Source organism: Pimephales promelas, chromosome 1 (assembly GCF_988280905.1).
Source record: "Pimephales promelas chromosome 1, fPimPro1.hap1.1, whole genome shotgun sequence".
Classification (NCBI taxonomy): domain Eukaryota; kingdom Metazoa; phylum Chordata; class Actinopteri; order Cypriniformes; family Leuciscidae; genus Pimephales; species Pimephales promelas.
The window spans coordinates 48,811,738-48,838,519 of NC_142769.1; the positions used below are offsets into that span (position 1 = coordinate 48,811,738).

A 26,782-nucleotide genomic window follows, 5' to 3' on the forward strand; every position below is an offset into this window, starting at 1 on the left:
GTATAGTATATATATATATATATATATATATATATATATATATATATATGAAGAGTTCAGATGCAAAAGCCTCTAAATGCCATTTGAAATTTTCTTCTTTAATGATGATTTTTATCAAACTTGTATATTTAAGTTCAGTAATTTCACTTAAATAACAATTAATAGGTAATTATCATTGCCATTTAAGTGAAATCACTGAACTTAAATATACAAGCTTGATAAAAATTATCATTCTAGAAGAAAATTTCAAATGGCATTTTATGGCACTTCTTTCACAAAGAAAGAAAGAAAGAAAGAAAGAAAGAAAGAAAGAAAGAAAGAAAGAAAGAAAGAAAGAAAGAAAGAAAGAAAGAAAGAAAGAAAAGGAGTAAAGTAGAAAGGATGGACAGACGGAAAGAAAAGCTGGATGCACGGAAATAAACGGAAGGAAAGAAAAGAAGATAGGAAAGAAAGAAAGGAAAGGGAGGAAAGAAAGAAGGATGGACAGACGGCACACGAAAGCAAGGAAAAGCTGGACAGAAGGAAGGAGGGAAAGAAAGAAAGTGAGGAAGACAGAGAGAGAGAGAGAGAGAGAGAGAGAGAGAGAGAGTACTCTCTGGCGCCCCCTTGAGTCCTGCGGTGTGTGTTCAGTGTGTCGGCTGTTGGATCAGGGATGTGCTCATGGAAAAGGCTGGTCAGGAGTGTAGTTGAAGCTGGCATCCAGAAACATGGCCAGTGTTCCCAGTGAAGTGATGATGACAAACAGCCAGAAGAAGAGCCGATCCAAAACCACAGCGATGTACTGCCAGTCATCCGTCATCTACACACACAACCGGACGCGTTTATCACACTGAGGATGTCTCAGATAAAGCTTTCTTTGTGTTTCTGTGTGTATGTGTGGAAACGAGAGATGGAAGGAGTGTGTGTGTGTGTGTTTATAGACTTACAGTATCATCCACATCCTGTTTCTTCAACTGTTCGGACATGTAATTGATGGCGGCGATTGCAGATTTGAGATTCGGGGGCAGAATCAGACAATAGTTGTCACTGTTTGAGAACCTCTGCAACTTCACAGTGTTCTCATTATGACTAAAACACACACACAAATAAAGAATAATTAACCCTAAACATTAACACAACTCAAATTACTGTAAGTGGATTATTAAAATACATGACAATTATCATGAAACTCCCCCTGTAGTCAATATATATATATTTTTTTAAAAAACTAATATTTGATCACCAAAGCATTTTTAAACGTTTAAAAAAAAAAAAAAAAAAATCGGTCCCACTTTTATTGAAACTAATAATTTGATACAATGGACTTATTGTGTACATACATGTTTTTACATTCTACTTATATTTTTAAAATACCAGCATGTAATTACAGCTGTAACTAATTTATGTAATTACATCTGTAATTACACAGCTGACCCTTCCCTTATACTTAAACCTCCCCTTAAACCTACCCATACCACCACACCTGTCCCTAACCTTACCCCTATCACACCTCAATAGCAGCAAAAGTGTTTTACAATACAACAGGAACACAATAATACATTGTACTTATTGTTCGATGTAAGTACGTAGTACTTAAAGCCACTTAATATAAAGTGGGACCAAAAAATCTTCATGCCTTAAAATATCTTGAATGTAACTCAACACCCTTGCCTCATTTAGTATACACAGTTCTATGAATATGCAAATGAGCCCCGCCTGCCTCCACTCACTCACTCAGCTCAGAGATCCACTGGTTGGCGATCACATGTTGATCTGATTGGTTACAAGGTAGTGTGTGACGTCAGAAACACCAGCGATTTCAAACCGTGTTTTTGGAGAAAATACTTCTGAGGGTACACATGATTTGTCTTAAACAGTGTTGGGAGTAACGCATTACAAAAGTAATACATTACAGTAACATATTACTTTTTGCTGTAACTAATTACTAATCAATTTTCAGTAATATTTTACTCGTTACATGTTCAGTGAGGCTTGTATTACAGTTGTATTACAGTGTATTGTCTGCTTAAAGGCAACAGACTGTGTGAAAGTTTTAAAGCAGTCTTTTAGTGCCAGTTCAGAGCGGTCGCGTCTGTAACATTGTTTTTTCCTCATAAATGCGAACACGAAAACTAAAATAAAATGAATATTTTAAGTTCTATGGAGACTGCAGAGCCAACCCTTCCTCATCCGATTTGCGCAGTGTAATTAACAGAATTACAAAAAATATATTTTGCCTCCTATTTTTTTGTCACGCATGAATGTGTGTCTTTTCCCTTATATTAAAAATAAAACATAGACTGATATTTGTCTAATGTCTGGAGTCCTTTAAGGAAGTAGCCTATATACGTTTCAATACATGTATTTTCTGAGAATTTTTATTTCAAGTTTTGACTGCAAATGTCCATAATGCTGGACTTCCCCAATTTTAAATAATTTATCCTCAACTAGTTTTGTGGTGTAGGTCTACGTATTTTATAATGTTAACTTCAAATAATAGCCTACTAATAGCCTAATTTAAAGATAAGGCAGCATTGGATCTGGACGGTAAGGAGAATAACGCTGGAGTTGGAAGAGGTGTGTTGCGATTCTGTAGGTTCGTAGATCTGAGTCGTGTGGCGAATCGCGATTTCGGTTTCATATTGCATATCGTAACTTACAGCCCAAAAGTTAAGTTCTACTTAGTTATTTTGGTGAAAGTAACTCAAAAGTAATACATGAGTAATGTAACGCATTACAATTCTGAGACCGTAATATTGTAAGGTAATGAATTACTTTTAAATAACAGTAACAAGTAATACCTAATGTATTACAGTTTCGAAGTAACTTGCACAACACTGGTCTTAAAGCATAGTAAAAACCAAGTATGAGAAATGAATATGAATAGCATTGTGCAGTAATGCAGTTGTACAGTAGCGAGAGCATTGCAGAGGTCAGTATTGTGTTGCTGTGTGCTATAGTGGGAATGAATGAGAGCTTGCTGTGTCTGGGACTGACCTCTCCTCTCTCACATTCACATTCTTTCAAGGGTGAGTTTTTTCCAACAGGGATTATACAGAGAGCACCACACGTCCGGCACATGACATGCGTGGTCAATGAGATGCACACTGGTATAGACAGGAACTCATACAAGCGCTTGTTTCCACACACTGAATGCTTTTGCTGTAAGCACACACCTAATTATACAAAGACACATCCTGACATGATTGCACAAACAAACAATGCACATGCATTCAACACAGATTCAAATTCCACACTGTTGCACTAAGTTTCTTCAGAGAGTTAAGTGAACATAGAGACGCATTTCCATTACAGATTTGCGTAAAACTTGCGATTTTTAAGCTGTTGCGAAATGACGGCGTTTCCATTAACGTCTTTTTTCTCCATCTCGCGATAAGTCAATCCAAAAATCGAGGCAACGGACGTTTGTAGGTCTATACACTCACCTAAAGGATTATTAGGAACACCTGTTCAATGTCTCATTAATGCAAATATCTAATCAACCAATCACATGGCAGTTGCTTCAATGCATTTAGGGGTGTGGTCCTGGTCAAGACAATCTCCTGAACTCCAAACTGAATGTCAGAATGGGAAAGAAAGGTGATTAAAGCAATTGAGCGAGGCATGGTTGTTGGTGCCGGACGGGATCTGCTCAGTTTCTGGGATTTTCACACACAACCATTTCTAGGGTTTACAAAGATGGTGTGAAAAGGGAAAATCATCCAGTATGCGCCAGTCCTGTGGGCGAAAATGCCTTGTTGATGCGAGAGGTCAGAGGAGAATGGGCCGACTGATTCAAGCTGATAGAAGAGCAACTTTGACTGAAATAACCACTCGTTACAACCGAGGTATGCAGCAAAGCATTTGTGAAGCCACAACACACACAACCTTGAGGCGGATGGGCTACAACAACAGAAGACCCCACCGGGTACCACTCATCTCCATGTAGAGAATCGAGGCGAATCAAACACAACTTAATCAAATTAATCTCTCATGGGATTAATTCACATGGCTTCAACACTCCAAGTTCTGGAGCCCACATTCCAGAGTCACGGAACGACTCCGTGCTGTCTGCAGATAAGGACTTTTATTGCCCCACAGGCCCAAGAGAGGGGCACTAAACAGGACGAACGTGTCAATATGGTAATGTTACTAAGACAAATCTGCTCCAAAATGGTGGAACGAGAGGCTCACATCAAAGACTCCTCTGATGCCCTGACAGAGATGTTCCACAGAACACCTTTGCCTCGTCCCCCTTCGAGTTGAACTCTCAGTAACCTTACGGTTGAGATCGAAGATCTCACACATAAAATCATATAAACTCACCACAGAACAATTCTTGGACCTATAACCAATCATAATTGTTGTTGTTCCTACACTTCATGTGTTATTATGCTTAGATCACATAATAATCATGTAATTGTTGTTAACTATTAACTCTTGTAATTGTTATACAACCATTAGAAGTGTGAATGCCTCGTTTGCTCTTAAACAAACCGTATTCTCGTAATTCAAAAGATGGCTTGATTGAAATCTGCGTAAAAGGTTTTGTTTTATTATTATAATTATCATAAGGTTAAAACGATGGTCTTTTGTCTCTGCTAAGTGCTGGAGACCAGCTCACAGACCATGCATAAATTATGATAAAGCAAGAAGTAGGTCCACCTCCTGAGATCATGCCATTACCCATTGGCCCGAAGTTTCTTGGAGGTTGGACTAGAGTTTAAGTTAAAGATCCGAACAAAGGACCTCATGATCAGATTTTTGTAGATTTTAGAAGATTTCAGATGATTTTTGTTTAGATTTTTGTTCAGTTCGTTCAGTTATGTAACTGTTAAGTCCGTGCCTCTCTCTAAAACCAGCAAGAGAGTGTTCTGTTCGTGCTTATCTCTGAAACAAAGAACATGTTCGCATGCTTCTACATCGACTAGACCAAATTCGACCAGCAGACGAATAACCCATCAAGATCAGGGTTACAATTCAGCTCAGTCAAGCCATCCGACTCGTCTTACTTTCATTTCTTTCCTTTATTTCCTTTTTCGTAAAAGTTTCGTTTCAAAGTTAACTTTGCAACGCGCTTCGAACTGGAAAAGGCTCTCATTCGCTTGCTAATCACACGTGACCAGCGGCGGAACTTCCATCCCTGCACTTCAAAGACAACCCGCCACGAGGACCCGGGGAACCCCCCTTCGACGCGACGCAGACAAAGGAAATTCCCTCAGCCACTACAAGCGCAAGTACTCCAGGCTCTAACTGAACTGGTGCTTAAATGTTAACTGAATAACCTCTCTAAGAAACGAAGGTTCAAATTAATGCTTGGTGGTCCTTTCAGGTTATGTCTTACGTGCATATAGAAAGTTGAAACTTTCTCTCACTCTTTCCAACTCACTCTTTCCCTTTCGCGACTGTATGAATGTGTGTGTGCGTGTGCGTGATTATGTTTAGACCTTAGAGTTGTGTTTAGAATAGCAAATAAAGTCTTGTCCATATATTTGAAAAGATAAATCTTCTTGTGTCGTGTTTGCACATTTAATGTCTTGTACTGTTCGATTTAAAGTTACCTTGCTAAGACATAGTGTTTCACTATAGATTTGGTTATAATTACGGCCCGTTCAAATGAACTCTAAGCGAGTCATTTGCTCGGTTCAGTGATTCGGTTCCATAGATTCATTGCAAATCAATGAATCATTTCCCTTTGAGCTAAATTGGCCTTCGGCCCCCTTTAATACATTTTATGTATATTATTATATGTTGCATTTGCTACAATATTGGTGGAGAATGCGGGCAGTTCAACCTAAATTGTGAACATATATCAAGAAATTATCTTTTCATTTTTGGTTGCGGATGCGAGATCCGAACCTCCGCGAGTCTGTGTGTGACGTATGCGCCGCGCGCACGTTGAATGTTGCTGCTGCTGTTATCTGTGAGTGAAGCTCTCAGAGAAAGCTGAGAAGTCTAGTCTGTCGCCTATTTTGTTTTCTTTATACCTGCATAAGATATAAAACCTCACACTACAATAAGGTAGGAATTAAGCGTGTTCCTTATTTCCAGAAAAATACCTCGTTATAGCTGATCGACATCTGCGTGTTCCAGAGTCTTTCAGAGAGCTATAACGTTGTGTGTGTGTGTTTATATCAGTCAGAGAAGCCGAACGAAATCAAACTGCAGTAATTAAAACTAACCCTGTAAGTTACAATATTTTCCTGACAGAGCGTCAAGCGTGTTCCTTGTCGAATCTAGTCATAAAAGCCTTAAAGTTATTTATCTGATCGCAGTGCGTGTTCCATTGCTTCTCCGTGATAAATGCTTAATGCTTTCTGTTTATTTGTTTGATCGCAGTGCGTGTTCCATTGTGATAAACACTTAATGCTTATCTGTTTATTTTATTTGATCACCAGTGCGTGTCCCACTATCCGTGATCCCCGTGATAAACAGTTAATGCTTTTCTGTGTATGTCTGTTCAATTATTTATCGTGTAAACACTGCGCGTGTCCGAGTGTAATTGAATAGGACTTATTTTAGGTTTTGTCCAAGTAAAGCTTGTTTTGAAACTGAACCAAGTTAGACCCTGTTACTTTGTGTGAAACTAAACCTGCACAAAGACAGAGACGAGACCATCGTTCTCATACAGCGCACCGCCGCGTGCTTAAAGTTAATATCACTCTCAACAAACTGAGTGAAGCCCCATGTCGTAAACCCAGCTACGAGTGGTGTATTTTATTTGAACAGTGTGAAATGCGCCGACATTTCCCGTAATATGATCGATAATCATACGTAATACTGTAATACGTAATACTGTACATGTTCTGTGAACATTGAAATGCGCTCGCATTGCATGGAACTGTAACAAACTGCTTACCAACTGCAATTCACGGTTCGCCCACTAGCGTTCGCTTGATCGCTTTAGTTGCTATCGTGACACGGAAGTCTTAACCAACACTTCCGGGTGAACTCTGATCCCCTCGAACTTTGTAAACAAACCAAACAAACGCTACGCTAAGCTAAGCTAGTCTAAGCTAAAGCTGAGCGGTTGTTTGCATTGAGGCCTGTGCTAAAGCCTTTAGCATCAGTTACTATTATACTAACCCCAGCGGTTAGCTATAGTGTCTGTTTGAACAACGTTAAAGCGATTTAACCATTTAGACACCTATCGATCTTTTCTTGTTTCTTCTTTTAACTTTATCACACTTTTCTTTAAAGTTAACCATATTTTCCCGAAAGGAAAATACTGGTGTACCATTATTAATTGTTTTACCTGCATTTTACTTGAAAAGGAAAATACTGGTTTATGATTATTAATTGTCAATTTTCGAATTTGATCTTAAAAGAACAAGAAATTGCAAAATTGAGATTCTACCTTTCTAAACAGATCATTTCTAATGATTTCTAGATTTATTTTTGTAATAATTCTAATTGCATAATTTTCATAATTTTTACATTTCTCTTTGAGATCTAATCACTTTAGGTGAATTAGTTTTTGAAACTTAAGAACTCTGAAAGTTACAAATTTGGAAAGTTGTTATTACTATTACAAAAATAGTGTTAGACTCAGATTTGCTTATTATCGTCATTGCGCTTTATCCTTTCGTCTTGTTGGTTATAAACTTAACCACTATAATTGGAATAATTCATTTGCGTGACGCTTCAATAGGAGACATTACCATCTCCATACGAGTTTCAAATAAACCAGAGACAATCGTCTTTTACAAAGTTTATTTGTGTGTTTAGTTGTTCATCAACTATCAATTCTATACTACTCGTAGTAGATCTAAAGGTAGCGGGATCCAACCTCCTTGCTTCATTTCTCCCTCATCGCGTCTTTCCTGTTCTGTCCTGCTTTATTCCATCTTATTTTGCACATTTGTAGGGAACAAACCTGGAAGAACCATCAACCAACTCTAAAAAGAGACAAAGATAATCTTTCCCAACAAATAGATTATTAGGTATTTGATTTTTAATCAAACCCTCTTGTGTTCTTCTCACTCTCCCTGCATTTGTAAATGCAATTTAAACTTTGACATCTTATCCAAGATTAATTAACAGAGACAAGTGTTGAGCAAACTCCGCCTTCAAAGCATCCCTGCTGTAAGCCCTGCTGTAAGCGGTCCAACCGAAGGTGTGTGTGTCAATCCTGTCAAACTCAGAAAAGAGGTATCAGCATTATTATTGTATTATTTTTCATGGCAAACATAAACAGTAATATTGTTTACCTTTCTGGAAACAGATTGTCATTGATAGAAACATTTATGAGAAATTGATACTTTCCCTAGTTAATAATTTCCTTTTTGTTTCGTTTCTTTCTCATTTGAAATTGGTTGTTAACTTTTCTCTCTTCTTCTCTTACTCAGTTGAGTGACGAAGTCCTCACATCACGAGTTGAAACCAGCTTTCCAGTGATAGAAAATATTTACGAAAATATTTTCTTCCATTGAAAAAAAAGCTATTTCCATCTGAGATTTGTTTTAACCTCTCTTTTTTTTTTCCTTTCCTTTACCCAGTTGAGTGACGAGATCCTCACATCCCTATCCTCACTGTGTACACTTAGACCAACATTTAGTCATCACGACACTTCACTATTGGTGCACACTTACTGAAACTACACTCAGCCGTGCAACCACATATAGGCTTATACCACACAGATCTGTGTCAGTCTCTTCACCGAGCGTGCCAACATGTCGTGGACGACAAACCCCACTGCCCAACGGGAAGACATGGACGCCTGGCTCAGAGGCATTACAGACTGCCTCACCCCAAAGACAATTGAACTGTTATTATTCTTAATAATAATCATAATTCTGAGAAGATTCCTGACACATGATTCAAGCCAAAACCAAAGCCATGTGGAACTAACCAAAATAACCTGTTCCCTAAGCAATGCCTTCACAGCCCAGCTAAACCTAAGCCACCAGCACGTCACCCACCTTCAGGAGGAGCTGACACGTGCCCAAAGCCGCATAGACAAGCTGGAAGTGAAAGTCCAGGACGACCTCAAGACCACCGGGTTCCTGAGAGAGCTGATGCACACTCAACACTGCAAAGACCAGCTCAAAGCGTCCGACGAAGCGGAGCATGAAACAAAGACCCAAGTTGACAAGCTCCAAGAAGCCCTTGCAGTCACTGAACGTGACAAACAAGAGTTAAAGACTGTCCAGAAGCACCTGGAAAACCAACTCCAGTCTGCTGAACATCAGCTCGAGAAAGCCAAAGCTGACATCGAAAGTAAGAACTCTAAACTCACTGCTCTGGAAGACCACCTGCGAAGGTGCAGCGTTGAAATTGACCATCTGACCCAACAGCGAGACGACGCCAACGACGAGCTCTACGCGGTCAGAAATGAACTCCAACATGTCTTTACACAGAAACCAGAGCCAAGAAGGGAGAGACCTCCCTCAGCATCATCACTGCTGAGCAGAACAGAGTCCTCCATCCAAGAACTGTCATCCTACGGAAGAAGTGAATGGCCACACCCCAAAACGTCACCGGCCTTCACCACAGAACTCTTCCCTGCCAACCAACAAAGAGAGATCATCCAGCCAGACTCCAAAGCTGCAAATGGAATGACCTTCAAAGATCTCAACCAGCTGGCTAAGAACATCACCCAGTTCGACCCGAACTCCACGGAGGGCCACAGCATCCAGGCCTACCTCCAAGATATCAACTTCCTCCTAGAGGTGAGACCACATTTGACTGACAGAGACATTTTATACCTCCTCAGATCCACATCCAGTCAAGAGGTACGAAGCTTCCTAGACCGACAACCTGCTCATGTCAAGTCAAACTACCAGCTGCTACGTGAGATCCTGATTAAAGAATTTACAAGTCCAGAGTCAGAACACGGTGTGTTAGTCGCCTTGGAAACCAAACAAGGTCGTCAAGAGACTCCCCAAGCCTATTATCACCGTTTCCGACAAGCCTACTTCGGTGCACATAGCAAACCTGAATCTGAAGAGGATCTGAACTTCAAAACCCTCTTCCTGAGAAACCTGCACCCAGGACTGAGTCGTCATCTCGGCATCATGGCCTGCCCAGTCACCATGACGCTTCAACAGCTACGTGACCTGACACACAAGGCCTACATCAAACAAAAGATGACTTCAAAGAAAGGTTTGAAAACATCCACAGTGTCAAACTCCAGCAGCCAAGACACAAGCCTTGCACTGGAAGACACCCAGTGGCATGACAACGCCACAGTCCTTCATCAGGAGCACAGAGAATGCTACTCCCATGCTAACGACAGCTACCACTCCAACCACGTGGAAAAGTCATGGGACCCACCAGAAGGAAACAACTGGAATCAACGAGTGCATCCAAAAGCATTCTATGTGGGTAAGCGACAACGAAACCCACCTCCACACCACACTGAGTGTGTCCAAGAACACGACAGTCTCCCCTCAGAGGACATGGAGCGACTACTGAGTCGACTGCAAGTGTTCTTCAAAGACAAGCTGAACACAGAAGACCAGTGATCACCTTGCACACTTTCCTGAGACGTCCACCTGTTCTACAACAACACAGAACAAAGTGGCCTCTCACAGTCAACCACTGACAAACACCCAGAGGTACCAGAAAACACCATCCTGGTTACCCATCACACCACAAGCTCCAAACTCAAGAACCATCTGTGTGCTGCCGCAACACCAGTAAGCACAGAAGTCAGACTGTCTGTCACAACCAGAAGGCATCACAAGTGGAATGCAACAAGGAGACCACGTTTTGCACTACAGCTTCACGCATCCGTGCCAAACCACCTCCCAATGTCTGCCAGAGAACTTCCTGCCTTACTGGACTGACCCCCAGCAGATCACAGAAGATCCCTTTCCAAGGCAAAGATGTGACAAGCTCATCAAAGCTAAGCCATCAAGCAAAGGGGGGAGCAAAACAGACTGAGACAGATCTGACATACATACCGCATACATACAGTACATGCACTACACTACACTGTACTGACATACACGAGTTAAACACATCTACCATGAAAACATTCAACAAATATGTTTTTCATTGTATTAGCTACCCTTTCCACCGGAAACATATAGCTATACATCCAACAAGTATAACACCTCTCATTACATGTTGACACCTGTCACTGCATCACAGTACCCATACTGGAGTCACTCAACTGCTTTGTTTTGTTTTACCTCTTCCTTCCCTTCCTCTCTTATTAGGTAAAATCCCTTTTGCCCCATAAGGGTCAAGGTTACAATATAAGGATTGACGCATCACGCCTGACGTTTGCAAGTCACCTTAAAACGAATGTTAGCCAGAGAACTCCCTGCATCATTCGAATCAAAATTTGGAAGGTAAATTGGTCTAAACCTAGAACAATTTAGGAGAGAATAAAACAAACAAATCAAATTTAGTCACAAAGTTGATCAATCACCGTTTAACACAAACTAGAATAACGGTCCTAAAATTGAACTAAACTTTTTCCACATAATTGACTATATTGAGAGAGTGAACTCGTTAGGCCTAGATAACCTAATGCCCTGCACCAGTAAAGTGACCAGTCATGGAGGAGTTGCCTTGTTGTTTGCTGTGTGTGTTTGCTTCTTCTTCTTCTGTTTCTCCAGCGTTCAATGATGTCTTCTTCTCAACCCATCATCGATCGAGGGGGGAATATGTAGAGAATCGAGGCGAATCAAACACAACTTAATCAAATTAATCTCTCATGGGATTAATTCACATGGCTTCAACACTCCAAGTTCTGGAGCCCACATTCCAGAGTCACGGAACGACTCCGTGCTGTCTGCAGATAAGGACTTTTATTGCCCCACAGGCCCAAGAGAGGGGCACTAAACAGGACGAACGTGTCAATATGGTAATGTTACTAAGACAAATCTGCTCCAAAATGGTGGAACGAGAGGCTCACATCAAAGACTCCTCTGATGCCCTGACAGAGATGTTCCACAGAACACCTTTGCCTCGTCCCCCTTCGAGTTGAACTCTCAGTAACCTTACGGTTGAGATCGAAGATCTCACACATAAAATCATATAAACTCACCACAGAACAATTCTTGGACCTATAACCAATCATAATTGTTGTTGTTCCTACACTTCATGTGTTATTATGCTTAGATCACATAATAATCATGTAATTGTTGTTAACTATTAACTCTTGTAATTGTTATACAACCATTAGAAGTGTGAATGCCTCGTTTGCTCTTAAACAAACCGTATTCTCGTAATTCAAAAGATGGCTTGATTGAAATCTGCGTAAAAGGTTTTGTTTTATTATTATAATTATCATAAGGTTAAAACGATGGTCTTTTGTCTCTGCTAAGTGCTGGAGACCAGCTCACAGACCATGCATAAATTATGATAAAGCAAGAAGTAGGTCCACCTCCTGAGATCATGCCATTACCCATTGGCCCGAAGTTTCTTGGAGGTTGGACTAGAGTTTAAGTTAAAGATCCGAACAAAGGACCTCATGATCAGATTTTTGTAGATTTTAGAAGATTTCAGATGATTTTTGTTTAGATTTTTGTTCAGTTCGTTCAGTTATGTAACTGTTAAGTCCGTGCCTCTCTCTAAAACCAGCAAGAGAGTGTTCTGTTCGTGCTTATCTCTGAAACAAAGAACATGTTCGCATGCTTCTACATCGACTAGACCAAATTCGACCAGCAGACGAATAACCCATCAAGATCAGGGTTACAATTCAGCTCAGTCAAGCCATCCGACTCGTCTTACTTTCATTTCTTTCCTTTATTTCCTTTTTCGTAAAAGTTTCGTTTCAAAGTTAACTTTGCAACGCGCTTCGAACTGGAAAAGGCTCTCATTCGCTTGCTAATCACACGTGACCAGCGGCGGAACTTCCATCCCTGCACTTCAAAGACAACCCGCCACGAGGACCCGGGGAACCCCCCTTCGACGCGACGCAGACAAAGGAAATTCCCTCAGCCACTACAAGCGCAAGTACTCCAGGCTCTAACTGAACTGGTGCTTAAATGTTAACTGAATAACCTCTCTAAGAAACGAAGGTTCAAATTAATGCTTGGTGGTCCTTTCAGGTTATGTCTTACGTGCATATAGAAAGTTGAAACTTTCTCTCACTCTTTCCAACTCACTCTTTCCCTTTCGCGACTGTATGAATGTGTGTGTGCGTGTGCGTGATTATGTTTAGACCTTAGAGTTGTGTTTAGAATAGCAAATAAAGTCTTGTCCATATATTTGAAAAGATAAATCTTCTTGTGTCGTGTTTGCACATTTAATGTCTTGTACTGTTCGATTTAAAGTTACCTTGCTAAGACATAGTGTTTCACTATAGATTTGGTTATAATTACGGCCCGTTCAAATGAACTCTAAGCGAGTCATTTGCTCGGTTCAGTGATTCGGTTCCATAGATTCATTGCAAATCAATGAATCATTTCCCTTTGAGCTAAATTGGCCTTCGGCCCCCTTTAATACATTTTATGTATATTATTATATGTTGCATTTGCTACATCCACTACAAATAGGAAAAAGAGGCTACAATTTGCAAGAGCTCACCAACATTGGACAGTTGAAGACTGGAAAAATGTCGCCTGGTCTGATGAGTCTCGATTTCAGATGGTAGAGTCAGAATTTGGCGTAAACAGATTGAGAACATGGATCCATCATGCCTTGTTACCACTGTGCAGACTGGTGGTGGTGGTGTAATGGTGTGGGGGATGTTTTCTTGGCACACTTTAGGCCCCTTAGTGCCAATTGGGCATCGTTTAAATGCCACGGCCTACCTGAGCATTGTTTCTGACCATGTCCATCCCTTTATGGCCACCATGTCCCCATCCTCTGATGGCTACTTCCAACAGGATAATGCACCATGTCCCAAAGCTCGAATCATTTCAAATTGGTTTCTTGAACATGACAGTGAGTTGACTGTACTAAAATGGCCCCCACAGTCACCAGATCTCAACCCAATAGAGCATCTTTGGGATGTGGTGGAACGGGAGCTTCGTGCCCTGGATGTGCATCACACAAATCTCCATCAACTTTTCATTTATGAACAAATAAACCCAAATAAAACAATTAACTTTTCTTTGAAATCGCTTTTCTTATCCGGTAGCCCTCAAGACTGGCGGCTTTTCTTGAGAGCTTAGCACTAATAAAGCTGTAGCAGTCGTCGTAAGACCACCTGTTAGACTGGATGCGGCACCACATTATAACAGGCGGACATAAACAGTTAGTTATGTCTATTACAGACAGATGGAGACCCTTTCTCTTCTGCACGCTCTACACGTTTTCGGAGAAACCCCATCCATCTGTCTATCCTCCCATTCATCCATTTATGTGCATCCTCGACCCGCGGCCTCCCCTGCTGTTCATTGTGCATTCCCCTCTAATGCCTCAGCTCAACGAGAGCTTAAGTCCTGGCGACTTTGAAGGGGTGACTGGGCTTAACTGGGCTGAGATCAAATGCCCTTGGATTGAGAGGAGGAACAGAAAGCACAGGGACTTTCATCATCCGTCCGCCCTGATCCGCGTTTATGAGTTGCTTAAAAGCGAGCAATATCGCCAACACCAGTAGATTACGGTACAAGCACATTATACTCTTGTTATTGATTTGGCATCTAAGTGTGTTTTTGTTTCAGTGAGTGTTCATGCAGCTGTGTCTAACAAGAGTTTTAGTGTGAAACTGAACACAGTATATGTCCATGTTGTTCTCAATAAAAATTATTTGCACAAAACAAGCCGATCCACTTTTTCATGTTGAAAAGAGCATTAAAATTAGAAAAAATAATGCAACAAAAAGACATTTAGGATAGATTAAAATGTGCGATTAATCGTGAGTCATTAATGCGATTAATCGAGATTAAACATTTTAATCATTTGACAGCACTAATATAAAGTCCCTCTGTGGTGGAAATCAAGCTTTTAACGTTGTTTACATGTCTATATGGTGTTTAAATATGAACAAATCATAAGTCGACAGCATTGCTGAGTATTTTCTCTTTAAAACTGCAGTGAACCAAAGACAGTCTCAAAAACACAGTTTGAAATCGCTGGTGTTTCTGACAACGATCAGATCAACGTGTGATCGTCAACCGGCGGATCTCTGAGCTGAGTGAGTGAGTGAGTGAGTGGAGGCGGGGCTCATTTGCATATTCATAGACCTGTGTATACTGAATGAGGCAAGGGTGTCGAGTTACATTCAAGCCATTTTAAGGCATTTTTTTAGGAAAAAAAAACATTTAAATATGAGTTTTAAGAGATTAAATTATTGACCACCTAAAAATGGTAGAGGACACACAAATTGTTACATAGAGAAGCAGCTTATTTTGTGTCTGAAATACCTTCCTCTCCACGGCATCACCAGCTCTGGGTTGATCTTTCGGATGAAATATTCCCCTCCAGGTCTGAGGCCTTGATCCAAACAACCCAGTGGGATGTTTTCTTTTGTCTCGTCCTCCACTGGCTCCTCAGTTTGGGGTCTGAGCACACCCAAGTAACGAGGCAGCAAGTTGATGAACACCTGCAGAATGTTAGATGACAGGATATGCTTTCAGTTTTAAGTACTTGGATGGAATAATGTATGTCTCTCTTTAAATCAAGATGCGTCACCTTTCGTACCCACATGGGCATGTGGTGTGTGCTGGGAGTCCTGTGGTGGAGGTTCAGGACCACCACGCTTAGGATGACTGAGAACGTCACCAGGATCATGGTGAACATCACGTATTTAACGATGATAGGAATGCCAAGCGATGTTTCTGGGACTTTGTCAGCCAACAACAGCATGAAAACAGTGAGAGCAATGAGGACGGAGATGGATAGGGTCATCTTCTCACCTGAGGGAGAGGTCAGACACCACGTCTTATATAATCAATATACGGACATATTTTAGGCCATTAAATCTCGGTATATGCATGGAGGCAAATTTAAAAATGAGGCAGACAAAAGCCCAAAAGGTTTTATTTTTTTCCCTGTTTACTAAAATTATAAAAAAAAAATATTTCTGTTAATTAAAATAAAGGTGAAATAAAATAAATATTGGATGAAAAACTAAACGAAAATGAGAAATGTTGCCTTGGCAATGATCAACTGGAAATAAATAAAAGCTAAAAATAAATCTAAAACTGAAATAAAAATAAAAATAAATGAAATGACAAAATTTTTTTTTTTTTACCAAAATCAACGTGGAAACTCAAAAGATTAAAATAAAACTAAAATAACACTGCAAAAAATATATATTTTTGTCATCCACATATTTTTCAAGTCTGGCAAAAAACTACCATTCAAAGGCTTGGGGTACATACGTTTTTTTTTTTTTTAAAGACATAATAATAATTAGTAAAGATATTTATAACGCTCCAAAATAATTATACTTCAAATAACTGCAACTAATTTGAACTTTCTATTAAATCAAAGAATCTTTAAAAACATGAAGCAGCACAACTATTTTTAACATTGATAATAATGATAAGTAATGTTTCTTGAGCATCAAATCATCAAATTAAGAAAAATCTCTGAAGGATCATGTGACTCTGAAGACTGGAGTAACGATGCTGATAATGCAATAGATACAATAGAAAAAACAGCTACTTCGAATTGCTAAATTTTTAGTGGAAGGATTTTTGATGAGAGAAAACATTAAATAAAACGTTCCAACTTTATAGTGCTTTTTAAACAGTCAAGGAGTTTCATAAAACAGCAAAGCTCAACATAGGACAGTCATCGCATTGATTTCCTCATTAAAGACGTGCACCTGCACCGGGCGGCAGGTAGAAGACGAATATGGCCAGCACACTGGTGAGGATGCAGGGTACGATGATGTTGATGATGTAGAACAGAGGCTTCCTCTCGATGATCAGGTAGAAGGTGATGTCCTCATACAGGTCCTCCTGGACGATCTTCCTGCTGGGCTTGTGACAAATCTGCCACTCGCCGTTCTCTTAGGGAAGAGAGAGGACTAGTGAGAGAAAAAGAGATAGAAGGAAGGAGAGAGCGTGCCATTGCTTGGCAACCGTAAACTACACTCTTAGAAGAAAAGGTTCTATATAGAACCTTAAAAGGTTCTAAAGCGCTACGTATTTGGAACCCCTAAAATGCAATGCATGAATGATCACAAAATTCAAGATCTGGGGGTTAAAAAATTTAATTAATCAATATCACACGAAGAGTGCCATTTCAGTTTTTATCCTTCAAAAATCAGCATGATTAAAAGTTACTACAACAGTTTAATAAACAATAATTTAATTACAACTGCAAAATGTTGCAGAATAATGTAATATATGAATGAATAATAGCCTATAAAGAAACTTTGCGCCAAAAGGGTTCTTTCTCGTCATTATCATCTTAATTTTTGGAGTTGAGTAAAGAACCCTATGCTACATATATAGAACCCTTTTTTCTAAGAGTGTATTATTATAAATGTACATATTTACTGAACATTCATGATGCTGGACAGGAAGTTGTCACATTTAAGTGGAAGTACACTAACCAGTGAAGGCATTCTCATCAATAACTATCTCCTGGAGCTCGTTGCCATCTTCATCTAGACCGTACTGAAGGTCCACTTCTGATGAATCATACGTGTAGGAACGAAACACCATTGTGCAGTTCTGCCAGTCGAATGGAAAGTAGGCAACCTATAGCGTCGGAGAGCACAACTTTAAACAGTAATAATAACAGTTAAAGCTACAGTAGGTAATGTTTTGTTATACTGGCTGAAACTTTTTTCACATCCTGAAAGTATTCAATAGTAGAAGTGGTCTAAATGTTAAAAAGTGTACATCTTCTGTGGAAGTCTCAGGTCCAAAAAAATGTTCGTCCAATGTTCACGTTCATGTTCTACCCGGATTTATACCTATCGATTGCAACACTATCAACGGCGAAATGAATCTGTAGCAGTCAGGCGTTACAACAACAGGTGAATCTCAAAAAATTAGAAAATCTTGCAAAAGTTCAGTAATTCAATTTAAAAGGTGAACCTAATATATTATATTATATCCGATCGGAATTAGACCAGTCTAGAACAAGACTCTCCAGACCAATAATTATCAGAAAAAAGTTGAACTTTGCCTTTTGGTTCACTATAACGGGGTCATTTAGAAAACGGGCGTGGCAAAATACACTCAAAAACCTATAAATCATAAATATTAACTCAGAACTTCACAAAAATTGGTGAGCATATGAGACATAACATGTTGAACAAGCATGCAAAATTTTATAGAGATTAAAACCATATATTTCCTATGGTAAATTGCCTGTATGGGCTGTAAATGGTCTTTTCTATCTATTAAGTCAGTGGTTAAATGTATGCTAAATAAAACTTGATGCCTTTTGATGCGTTTGTGTGCAACCGCTTGAACCCCGAAAAATGCTGCTTGCAGCTTTAATTTTACATGTGTTTTTACATTTTTGAATCATGCTTATTATTTTTTGATCCGTGGCCGCAATATATTTGGCGGGATTTTGATCCCATAGCGTTGCATCACGCGCCACTGCGCAATCTTATAATTTCTGAAAATAGTACTATGTCAACTAGTGATATCAGCACAAGAACTGTTGAGGAATATGCGACATAATTTTGACAACTGTTTTTGTCATATGTTATAATAACTGACAGACACTAAAATTTCAGCCGCTCTATGCATGTCCTCAAATTAGTGCTTTCCACCTGATCAAATTAACACGGCAAAAAAATATCGACCAAACGTATTGACCGGTAAATCGACTAGTCGATTGGGAGATTACAGCCCTAGTGCAGCGATTCCCAAACTGTGGTCAGCGGACCACTAATGGTCCGTGAGGGTACTGCAGGTGGTCCGTGAAATGGCAAAATAAAATATTTTACCAAGAAATTCCTATAAAAAAGTAAAAAGAATATGTACCCTATATTTATATAAAATGTCAAATAAATTGTCAAGCTATTGAGTGATTACACTCGAAAAAATAATCTGTTGAACGAACTTAAATTAAGGAAAGGTTTTCCACGAAATTGAATTACATTTGTCCAACAAATTCAAATTAGTTTGAAATAATTTGTTGTAATCTTGTTGTATGAATTTAAATTAATTTAGTCATTCCTACTAGATAAAGTTGTCAGGTTAACTACATTTAGTTTTGTCCTGCCTTAATTCGCCAACATTATAATTTTAGTTATTTTGACTCTATACTATAGTCACTTCTAATGATAGACACTTTTAAACTATTTTTTACATAGTAATTAATATTATATTACTTGTACAGGACTGTGAGTGAGGTTTACACATGTATACTGAGCACCCACAGCCTGAATAGGAGGTTTAAAGCACATATAGGATTATATTATGAAGTCTGAACACAATACTGACCTAAACACAGTCACCACTCTTCTGCATAATGGTAACCACGAAATCCAAAAACATTACAGACAATAACATAACTGAACATAAAACACTAACATTAACTTTCCATTTACTGAAAAACACTTAAAATAACACTTTTTCCATAAACTTCATTCCACTTTTTGCAGTCCCTTGCAATGCATGCTGGGAACTACAGTTCCACTGCCCAGTTAGATGTCAACAACAATGATTCATGTAGATTTCACACAAATGAATTCGGTTGATTGAACACAATTAAATTAAGTTGTGACAATATTAAACAATCATGTTACTTTTGCTTATTTTAATTAATTATTTTAACAAGAGGCCAAAATTCATTTTTTGAGTGTACTAAAATGGGCTAGTGGCGGTCGGCCATGACGTTCAAGCTCCGTTTCGTCAGAACCACAACACCGGATCGGTGGATAGCAACAGGTTAGCTGAGCATTTATTCAGTTGTTTGTTTTTAATATAGGTCTATATTAGACAGATGATACAAACAGGAAGGGAAAGATATGGAGGATATTATGTTCTATTATGATATTTCGAAGCCTGTTGTTCAAATTAACCTGATTATAATATGTAAAATATAATACAATTTTAATATCATAATATGTGTATTATGAGGTGGTCCATGAAAATTCTTGGTCCACACACAAAAAAAGTTTGAAAAAACCCCCCTGCCCTAGTGTACATGTACCTCTATGGAGCAGGAGCTGCGGTAGATGGCAGGCGGATACCAGGAGACGGTCCCATCACTCCTCACCAGCACGTTCACATACAGAGCCACGTCAAACTGCCCATCATTACTGTTACACACAGGGAGAACATTGCAGTTTAGATGCTTTAGTGTCACATAAACCAAATAGCTATTTGACGATTCAGCACAATTATTAGATTGCACTGCAAAAATGTATTCTTGCCAAGTATAAATATATAGTGTATCTGGAATATGTATGTAGATTAGTTTTCCGTTCATATTAACAAAGAAAGAAATTGTGGCAGGCGTTGTGTTGTAAGTCATGCTTTATAAAAGAAAAGTCAGTCAGTGTGGCATTATATGTGGATTCTCTCACTTGTTGATTAGATAGATGTCTGGGCGCCACACTTTTATGGGAGGAATTCGCACAACGTCAATACTGTCATAGTCCTCGGGATTCCAGGATAACCTGTAGTCGATCCATTCCTGGAAAAGAGAGGGAGATACATGTCATGTACGCAAACTAAGTGTCCTGTATATGCACACTACCATTCAAAAGTCTCTTGTTCTCATTAAGGCTGCATTTATTTAACCAAAAAAACAGGAAAAACAGTAATATTGTGAAATATTATTGCAATTTAAAATGGTTGATTTTCTGTGAGATAATATATAGTAAAATGTAATTTATTCCTGTGATCAAAGCTGTATTTTCAGCAGTCTTCAGAGTCACATGATCCTTCAGAAATCACTCTAATATGGTGACTTGCTGCTCAAGAAACATTTATGATTATTATCAATGTTGAAAACTGTGGTTGTGGAAACCGTGATACAACCATAAACCCTGAAAGTCCGGTTACACTTTATTTTGATAGTCACTAATCAGACGTTCAACTTATTATAAGTAACTTTTCAACTACATGTCAACTAACTCTCATTAGAGTATATCAGCAGTAGACTCACTGAAAAAAATGATTTTCTGGTAAGGTAAATACTGCTGAAAAAACCCCAATGTAATTTACATGAAAAAGTTAGTTCAGGCAAGAATAAAAAAAAAAAACTAAGTAAATTCCATATCAGTACTTAGTTCAAGCGAGTAGAAATGAAAGCATAAATATGAACTCAATAAAATAAAGTAAAAATTGCTCAACTTTTCTGATACTGGGGTTCCCATCATGCACTGGATGCACTAATTAATGAGGTTCATTTTTCACTGGTTTCCAGCTGTATTAACACTGTTTTATCATTGCTTTTGTTGTCAGGATTAGTAACTTGCCATTTTGTGATATTTTGAGGAAATTTTCTGCTCAAAATGACACATTCAAACACAAAAACGATCCATCAAATGTTACCGTCATTGTGTATTGTCTACCAAGTATTGAGGTCTTTGCATTCACATCATGCTTAACATCTGACAAGATGAAGTATAAATTACTTAGATAGGCTAAGTAGAACACATACTACTGTATAAATGACTGGTATAATTCAATAAAATTGTTTGAGTGAAATGTAATGCGAAGGAAATTACAACTAAATCGATATTAATCAACCTTTTACTAGCCAAGTTACTTATATTCTTTGTTACTTTCACTTAACTAAATTAAAGTTTACTTAATTCTATATTCCAAGTAAATTTTAACTTAAGATTTCTAACTAAAGCTACTGATAAATATGTTTAGGTTTTTACTTGGCAAATCTTTGTAAATGTACTAGCATTTTCTGAGTGGAAAAAAGTTGCCTAGCTTTTTTCAAGTAAATCCTACTCCACATTTTTTTCAGTGCTGTTAGGTTACGGTTAGGTGTTAGGGTTCGGGTTAGGAGAATAAGTCGACTTGTAGTCGCCAAGTTACTTATAGTCAGTTAAATGTCTGTTGGGGGACCAACAAAATAATGTGTTAGCAGATATTAAGCTGACAGTCTACTAATACTCTAATGACAGTTAGTTGACATTAAGTTAAAAAGTTACTTGAATGTCTAAAGTGGACTATCGAAATAAAGTGTTACCGAAAGTTCTAATGAACACCATTTTAAAAAATATATATACATTTTAAAACAATGTAAAAATTACTGTAACTTTTGACTTAATGCATCCTTACTGAATATTAAATTCATTCAGTTTTTAGTGTATATTAAGTTTAATGAGGATATCTCATTTATATCGGAGGATATTCTCTTGTCCCTTAAATTTTGACAGAGCATTTGGCAAACAAATTTATCCTCAAACATTATCCTCTTAGCTAAGTAAACATTCTCTCTCACGCACAAACTAATTTGTGCCACATCAGAAGAAAGCACATGAGACAGTTTAAAAAAAGTCAATTTAGGCGTAAAATAAGGGATGAGAGAAACACTCTGCCTCTCACCATATTCATGAACACGTTTGTCGTCATCTCTTCATTCTTCTCGTTCTGCGAGAGAGGAGAGGGAGAGACATTAGTGTGTGTGTGTCGAGTGTGTCATGCTGTCCGAATGAAAGCTGGAGTGCTAATGTTTCTCTAATGTCAGGGAAATGTTTCTGAACCAGTGGGTCACACGGGTCTCCAAAATCACCGAACACAAACTGTGTGAGCGATGACATAGAAACAGAGAAATGAGAAAAAAGAATGAAGAAAGAGGATCAGATGTGTGTGTGTGTCATACCAAGCTGATGAGCTGTACTAAAGTCATTCCCACTCGGACCATCACTCGGTCATCCCAGGTCCGTGCCGGTCGCACCTTCAGGTTGTAATCCTGAAACAAATCCTCCAGTAGCCTCCGTTCAGCCTCAGACGCCCCTGGACACACAAACACACACAAATTAACTCCTTTCCTCTCTGTGTTTCTTAAAGCTACACTGTGTAACTCTTTTAGTTTATTCTTAGCTAAAAACACTTAGTTCTTTCAAAAATATGTGTGCTCATTAATGTATATTTACTTCGTTCTAGTAATAAAGTATTCCCGTGAGTGTATAATATGCCATTGAATATACATACGGGTAAGGGTTTCTAATGTCGGTCGCCATGTTGCCCCTCCATCTCGAATGTACATTAGCCAAAGAGGGACATACCCGTTAATTCAAGCTTCGCCTTTCGCGTTTACGTTTGAGTTAACACTCATGGACGAGGTCGAACTGGAAGCCATGTTAATCTTGGACTACATTGGTTACAACAAAATCGGAATTGAGAGGAACAGAAACTAATATTCACCGGATGGTCATATACCTTTACACCACTAGATGGGGGTAAAAATCACACAGTGTAGCTTTAAAGGTGCTATATGTATTTTTTAGCGGCCTCTATCGGTGATGTTTCAGATTGCAACCAATGTTTATTAGAGCGCGTGTGCTCGAACACAAGAGCGGTACACGGCCACACTGAGACTTCACACACACCGGAGAGAGCATCACACAACATGCTGGAAACCCATGTAAACTCCCACTGCAACGCTACAATAATAGGCTACTGTTATCAGCTGGACGTTGAACTAATGCTCCATGCTCGTACCGTGATAACGCTACATTTGTGGTGATATCTAGCATAAGGCATTTCACTAACCATCCGTTTTGCGCGGACTCGTTTTGAGTTAGTAGTGAGAGTGGCCGGGAAGGACATTGTATCATTTCATGTCTCATATATGTAGTTTCCTATTAAAAGGAGAGAGGCTCGGGAGCACGCATGCACGTCACATCCGATGGATTTCGCAGAAAATACGACCCGGAGACTTCACATAGAAATAGGAATACTGGCCTTCAGAGGTAATAGCAAAACCCAACAAGTGGATCACTGTAAGGTGTGATTACAACCCCTTCACACACAGACAATAAAAAAAGCATTCGTTTTAGCACCGTTAATCAAAATAACCCCAGCACTGAACTGTCTTCAGTCATAAACAGGGTTTTCTAAGAGTGGGCCGACACACTTCAACATGGCCTCAGCGCCGCTTCTTTGTCTTCTTATTACAAGGTCACATGTGCTGTAGCAGATACAGTTCATTACAGCACATAACTGACACACAATGGTGACACACACACCTGTTACTATCCTCAATGACGTCTATGTAGATAAACTAGACTGCAATGCAAAAATAATGTATAATTTTTTCATATTTAATATTACATTTTAATATATATATGAAAAGCCTCTAAGTGCCATTTGAAATTTTCTTCTAGAATGATCATTTTTATCAAACTTGTATATTTAAGTTCAGTGATTTCACTTAAATGGCAATGATAATTACCTATTAATTGTTATTTAAGTGAAATCACTGAACTTAAATATACAAGTTTGATAAAAATCATCACTAAAGAAGAAAATTTCAAATGGCATTTAGAGGCTTTTGCATCTGAACTCTTCATATAGAAAACGCAGTATAATAAACGCAGTGTAACAGTATAATGGACGTGTGCGTCAGGTCTTAAAGTGACAGCAGCCTAATACACCGGCTGACACATTACGAGATCATTATTAATAATATTAAATAAATCGATCGATCCATCGTTAACAAATATAACAACAAATATATTAAATAAATAAAAAAATTCAGTTGTGCACATAGGTATTGAATATACAAAATGTATAATTATACATTTTTTTTAATAACAAAATATTAAGAAGAATGCACACTGTTAGACACACATAGTAATTTTATACTATATGTTTAAAAGGCCAGTAAATGATAGAAAGTAAATACTTTCACATTTTTATTTTAAATAAATCCTGTTATTTGATCTTTTTATCCATCAAAAAATCCTTTTTTTTATTTTTATCAACATTGATAATAATCCGAAATGTTTCTCGAGCCGCAAATCATCATATTAGAGTGATTTCTGAAGGATCATGTGACTCTGAAGACTGGAGTAATGATCCTGAAAATACATATTTGATCATAGGAATAAATTACATTTTAAAGTATTTTGAAATAGAAAACAGATATTTAAAGTTGTAATATTATTTCAAAATATTACTGTATTTAATAAATGCAGTCCTGGTGAGGAAAAGAGACTCCTTTCAAAAAAACCCTTTAAAGTGTAATTGTTTCAACACAAATGCTCTTTTCCCACAACAGGACGACACACACGTACGTGGTGTGTGTATTACCTGTGAGAGTTAAGAGCCAGCAGCTCCACAGGACCCAAAGCAGAGTCTTCATATTAGGCACAAGCTGTATCTCCAGAGTTTGGTCCCTTCACCACCGTACACACACACACACCTCAACAAACTCGCTCACACTCACATATCCCGCTCCACAGTCTGTGTACTCTCACTAACCGGCGGCCCGGTGGGATTCTGTTCATTTCCATAGCGGTTGCAGGGCCGAACCTCTCCAACAAACCCCTGACACGGTCACCTGATCGTTCTTCTCCTCCCTGCAACCTGACTTGTGAAATGCAGAGTCCGTGATTGGTCGGGAGGTCAAAGAATTATGGGAGGGAGAGAAGAATGTGTTTGGAATCTGTGGCAGCCCTGGCAGGCACCTGTTGGTGTGTGTATGTGTGTGTGTGTGTGTGAGGCAGAGGGGATATTTTTGTGGGAGAACAAAGGGAAGAGGTGGGCACGACTGTTCCTTTCCACAGGGTGAGATAGGACATCATCTAACATACTCTCAAACACACACACACGTACTGTACACTGCTCCCGTACTTTTTTTTTTTAGGGGACTTTCCCTTTCACACTTGCTTAATATAGCTCAATACGTGATTATACACTCTAATACAGCAGTGCTTCCAGAAAAGGGCTTTTTTGTAATTGTTGTGGGCAAAAAAACCTTGATTTTGCGGCCGGTTTTCTTAAAGGGGTCATATAATGCCATTTTTGTACTAGTTTAGGGTCTAAATGAAAACTTTGTAATATACTTTTATTAAAAATTCTCATTAGTATTTTAAGAAAACACTAATTTTACCTGGTCAAAATCAGCTCTGTTTTCAGCACGTCGTTTCAGTGCATATGCCTTTAAATGATAATGAGCTTTGCTGACTCCGCCCCTACGACTCCTTGACAACAGTTGAGGGATATTTTGGAGAGAGAATGGCAGCAGGAGTCTGTGAGCACACATCTGTGCAACCGTATCAGTTTGAACCGGAGTCGGACCCGGAACAAGATGGCGGCCGCAAAAAAGTTCGACATTTAAGGCTGAACAGGACGTTTCTGTCACTTGGATCTATTTTTGTATGCACTGGCAGGGTAGAGGTGCATAAGTTTGTTCATTGACATTACAACTAATAGTCATGAAAAACTTAACCACGGTAATTCGAAAATACTACTGGTTTACTACTGATATAAAGCTTAATGCTAAATCCTGAAGTATAAATGATAGTTGTGTACAGGCACTGCCAACACACATTGCAGTACACTCTTAGAAGAAAAGGTTCTATCAGCGCTACGTATTTGGAACCCCTAAAAGGTTCTATACACTCTTAAAAAAAGGGTTCCTCTGGGTTCTATATAGAACCCTGGGGTTCCATACTTGGCCAATAGAACCTTTTACCAAAAAAAAATGGTTCTATATAGAACCATTTTGGAGTTCCATATATAAAGCGGGGGATGGAACCATTTCTGGTTCTAAATAGAACCATTTCTTCTAAGAGTGTACATTCTTAGAAGAAAAGGTTCTATATAGAACCTTAAAGGTTCTAAAGCGCTACTTATTTGTAACCCCTAAAATGCAATGCATGGGAATGATCACAAAATTCAAGATATGGGGGTTAAAAAAAATTAATTAATATCACACGAAGAGTGCCATTTCAGTTTTTCCCCTCCAAAAATCAGCATCATTAAAATGCGATTTTCAGTTACTACTACAACAGTTTAATAAACAATAATTGAATTACAACTACAAAATGTTGCAGAAT

The 26,782-nt window shown here is 38.7% G+C and overlaps 1 protein-coding gene across 1 annotated transcript; it reads right to left on the minus strand.

Annotated features, from left to right (window-relative positions):
* Positions 1–285: 285 nt before the first annotated feature.
* Positions 286–25,293, minus strand: chrnb1l (cholinergic receptor, nicotinic, beta 1 (muscle) like). Its single transcript, XM_039658499.2, has 11 exons — positions 25,032–25,293; positions 22,597–22,730; positions 22,320–22,364; positions 20,336–20,445; positions 19,960–20,068; positions 17,393–17,540; positions 16,658–16,843; positions 15,517–15,740; positions 15,249–15,427; positions 927–1,068; positions 286–799 (listed from the first exon to the last, which is right to left on the minus strand). Exons 1-11 carry the CDS (start codon positions 25,081–25,083, stop codon positions 659–661), a joined length of 1,470 nt encoding a protein of 489 aa, XP_039514433.2. The 5' UTR covers positions 25,084–25,293; the 3' UTR covers positions 286–658.
* Between the last annotated feature and the right edge of the window lie 1,489 nt (positions 25,294–26,782).